The sequence below is a fragment of the Ctenopharyngodon idella genome, chromosome 8, assembly GCF_019924925.1.
Source record: "Ctenopharyngodon idella isolate HZGC_01 chromosome 8, HZGC01, whole genome shotgun sequence".
NCBI lineage: Eukaryota > Metazoa > Chordata > Actinopteri > Cypriniformes > Xenocyprididae > Ctenopharyngodon > Ctenopharyngodon idella.
Window position 1 is genome coordinate 17,342,643 of NC_067227.1, and position 4,322 is coordinate 17,346,964.

Sequence of the window (4,322 nt, forward strand, 5' to 3'; positions counted from 1 at the left end):
TTCATAGAGATATCAAAAGTTTGTTGTTCTGTGGAACAAATAAATAACACTATTTCATTTCAGTTCGTAACATGTGAAGTCTTTTAATTTGCCTTTCACCGGTTGTGAAGGCGGGACGTAGAGTTCATCCATCATCACGTGAGGCAGAAACAATCCTCAAGTTCCGGAGAAAGTCAACATATGCTTGATGTGCGTTGATGAAATATTACAGGTGCGTATATGCATTTATTTGAACGTTTGCAGTTGCGCTGTAACATTTAGCTGAAACATTTTTAAGATTTAATAGTATTTTCTCTCAAAATACACAATAGAGAGGAGAAAAGGCCTAAACTGGAGTTAAGACACCGGGTGTCTGTCAGCTTCGTATAAATGCTGCATAAGCCACTCATTTACACAAAGTAATTATGAGTATGTATTGTTTAGGCCGCACATGGTAAGCATCTCAACGGATCACTAGTCTTGTTTGCTTTAATTTGTTTGTATTAATTTGCTAGCAACAATGCCAATTGTCCCAATTCAATTGAAGCATTACCTTCTGTAAAACAATAAATAAACGATGTTTATGTGCAGGCGTCATGTCATCCAGCATTGCTCAAAATCTTCGAGCACCAGCACTCGTTCTGGTGTTTTTTGTTCTCGTAGACGTGATATCACTTGCACTTGCAGATAAGGTACAGTTTTCTCCTGACACATGTCCATTACATTTATGCTTTTCATATTTCCCCACATATGTAAAATATTCCCTAAACATGTCACTTAATATGTTTATTCCACAGAGTTTTGAAGATGTGCGTTGCAAGTGCATCTGTCCACCTTACAGAAACATCAGTGGACATATCTACAAAAGGAATGTGACCCAGAAAGACTGGTGAGAGTCTGGACCGACATGTATTGTCTGTAAAGGATATTATATACAGATGAATTAATTGTCTTGTACTATTTTTTTAATCTGAGATTTTGTTGTTGTTGTTGTTGTTTTTGTTTGTTTGTTTGTTTGTTTTTTGTATTGGTTTGTAGTAACTGTCTGCATGTGGTGGAGCCCATGCCGGTGCCTGGCCATGATGTGGAGGCCTACTGTCTGCTCTGTGAGTGCAAGTATGAAGAACGAAGCAGCAACACCATCAAGGTATTGAGTAACTACCAATAATCAATAAATCCTCCTTAAAATTCTATATAATCTGTTTTCTTGCTTTTATGTTGTAGTGTAAAGGGTAATAAAGTCACCATGAAATCAAAATTGACTTTTTTTAATGGAACATTGCAGTGTTCATTGTAAATGATTTATCCGTGCACATTATTATTTTCAAAGTTCATGTGCCCCTGAAATGTTTAGTCAAAATAACTTACCCTCCCGCTTGCAGTGACTTCTTTTCTCTGATGATGTTTACTGGCGTGAGGGCGGGACAACCTGTCACTCACATGACATCACAGCAATAGCTAACCACAACAATCCAATCAATTCCTGATGGACAAAATCAAGTCCCAGCCTACATTTTTTTTTTTCTTGTTCGAGAAGTCGTTTCACTCAGATAAACTGTTTATGGGAAGTTTGAACAAAGTTAGGTTTATAGGTTTTTTTATGTAAAAAATGCTTAGACTTTTTGCGATTACCTGATCTGATTGTGCTATAATTCAAACCAAAAATTATTCAGATATTTTTGATATATTTTTACTAGTGGGTGCAGGACACTATAGTTAATTTATGTAAGTGAGGATAGCAAAATAAAGTAAACTGTGACATATTATACCCAAATATTCTTCATACAGTGGACTACCAGTAAAATTGATAAAAATTTGGAACCAAAAATTATTCGGACATTTTGACCTGATCATGTTTTGCTTAAGTGTTATCTGACATAATTAAGATTATTTTTTTCTGACAGTTTAACTCGGAGATCTTGTCATATTTTATTCCCTTTTTTTTTTTTTTTTTTTTTTTTTTTTTTTTTAACTATAGTGAATAAACTGTATTAATGAATATGTTCAAGCTGTCTGAATACATTTCGGTTTGACTGTACGTCACAATAGGAAAGAAAAGACTATTGCAACTTCCATTTCTTGCCTACTTTAATATTTTTGTATATTTCCCAGGTGACCATTATCATCTACTTGTCAGTGGTTGGTGCTCTTCTGCTGTACATGCTGTTCCTGCTTTTAGTCGATCCTCTGATCCGCAAACATGATCCGTACACTATGCCACTGCAGAACGAGGAGGATTCTGAGGTATGTGCACATCTGTGCTTATTTGCCCTCATTTATTTGAAAAGTACACATTTGACTTGGACTCTAAATTAGAGAGACTTGTGAGCAAAACAAGTCTTTAGGTATAACAATGGAAAATATTTTCATCAAATATCACAACATTGTTAAATGCAAGTCTTTCACACACCCTCTGTCACAATTTTCTATTGAATGTGTATTTACAGAACAAAAAAAACTCAAGTTTTTCAAAAAAAAATTTTAGGTGAATGGTCCCTCACTCGCAAAAAAATAATTGTTACTATTTAATAAGTAAATAGTATTGAGGATAAAACAGTCTTTTAATTCAAGAAAAACATATGCTTTCATATCACTTGGCCTTAATAGACCTAATACATTTTTTAAAAAAAAAATGTTTTAAGTTCAGGAGGAGCATGTTCAGTTAATCTACCCAATCAACAACATACATACACTTGTATCCAAAAGGGTTTTGAAATGAAAAGACTTGTGAACATGTCTGCTACTTTTTCATTACACATGTTTGTGCTATAATTCATGTTTTTGTTGATGATTTGTTAGGTTTAGATATGAATTGTGCCCTTTGTCTCCTCCTACAGGATGTGAGGCCGCGTGTGGATGGTGCTCAGGGTCGTGGGAACACGGTGCTCGAGAGGGTAGAGGGAGCTCAGCAGCGTTGGAAGAAACAGGTCCAGGAGCAGCGAAAGACTGTGTTTGATCGCCACAAGCTGCTCAGCTAAGCCTTCAGACTCCAGCTGGGAAAAGGGACAAGATGGGCACCACTGACTGAGACAACATTTGCATGGTTGTCTTACAATTCCAGCTTTTATGGCAATGTATGTTATCAGTTGGCCTGATGCTTGTGTATTATTATTATTATTATTATTATTATTATTTTAATCTTACGAAGGCTGACTTGATTGTACCCAGCTTTCAAACTGAAGCTGTGAAAACATTTAGTAGCTTGCATAAATGAAGGGAATCAGCCAGCTCCAGTTTGTGTCACTCCTGTGGTCATTTTTACATTTCTCACCCAATAACTCAACCAAGAATATATCAGTCCTGTCACTACTTTGCTTTGAAATTGCATTGCAAAGGATGAGATTACAATGAAAATCATGTAAACTGGGAGCACTGATGTGGAACTGAATATAATCTAATATAGATGCACATATGAATGTGTAGAATGTCATTGCACTGTTGTAGTTTCACTTCGAGTTACCAAGAAAATGTATTGAATGATTCCAATTATTATTTTTTTTATTATTGTTGTTATTGTTGTTATTATTATTATTATTATTAATTTATTTGCCAATTGATAATACCTTTAAGTATGGCATATGTCGCAAGCACATCTCTTAAATGTCACATTATTTAAAATTGTATATTTTCTTCATAAGAGTGAAGGAAATAAGGCTTTGAGTGGTCATTACTGTTGAATGGTATCATAAGCTTCCTCTTAGATGATTGACACTTTTGTTGAATAGTCTGATTTACAGACATTCAATAATATTGATTTTGCACCTCAAAATGTAAAGGAATCTGTAGGACTTTGCTTGACTGTCATATTTGCTGCTATAAGAATTTCTTTTCCAGTATGTATCCAAAATATTTGTAGCTGTTTTACAGCTGAAACATTCTTGCTTATGTGAAAATGCACTGAAATATTAAATATACAGAACCTTGTCAACTTTCTTTGTACAGCTTTTTTTCTTAAGCAAGTTCACAAAGAGTTAGAATTGATGTTTGGAGAGTCCTGCTATTGCCACATTGAGTGTAACTCAAAGTTTGATGCTAAAATGCAGTTGTGAGATATATTTAGTTGGAAACCACCAACACCCTATCTGCTGTTTCATACAGTAAATCACTTGGTAAATAAGCCTGGCATACTTCAGTACCACTTTATGTATTCTGTTCTTCCTAGTTCTTTCTTTTCAATGTCTTGTTTCATCTCTTGTTAAAGCAGCTGAATTTCTCTTACGGAATCATTCTGTTCTTGGTTTCTTCATCTGCATGCAGCACCCCATGGCCGCCCTTCCCCTCCTCCACCTGCCTCTGCACCCCCAAGAATGGACACTGACTGCCCGTCTATATATATCCCTCAG

At 35.4% G+C, this 4,322-nt stretch overlaps 1 protein-coding gene across 2 annotated transcripts; it reads left to right on the forward strand.

Annotated features, from left to right (window-relative positions):
- Positions 1-57: 57 nt before the first annotated feature.
- tmem9 (transmembrane protein 9) lies at positions 58-3,907 on the forward strand. Of its 2 annotated transcripts, none has more exons than XM_051901909.1 (6): positions 58-211; positions 571-671; positions 777-868; positions 1,018-1,126; positions 2,092-2,223; positions 2,817-3,907. In XM_051901909.1, the coding sequence occupies exons 2-6, from the start codon at positions 576-578 to the stop codon at positions 2,955-2,957; spliced, it is 570 nt and encodes a 189-aa protein (XP_051757869.1). In that variant the 5' UTR covers positions 58-211; positions 571-575; the 3' UTR covers positions 2,958-3,907. The 2 variants fall into 2 exon arrangements, with proteins under 2 accessions (XP_051757869.1, XP_051757870.1); XM_051901910.1 differs by lacking the exon at positions 58-211 and adding an exon at positions 219-433.
- The last annotated feature ends 415 nt before the right edge of the window (positions 3,908-4,322 follow it).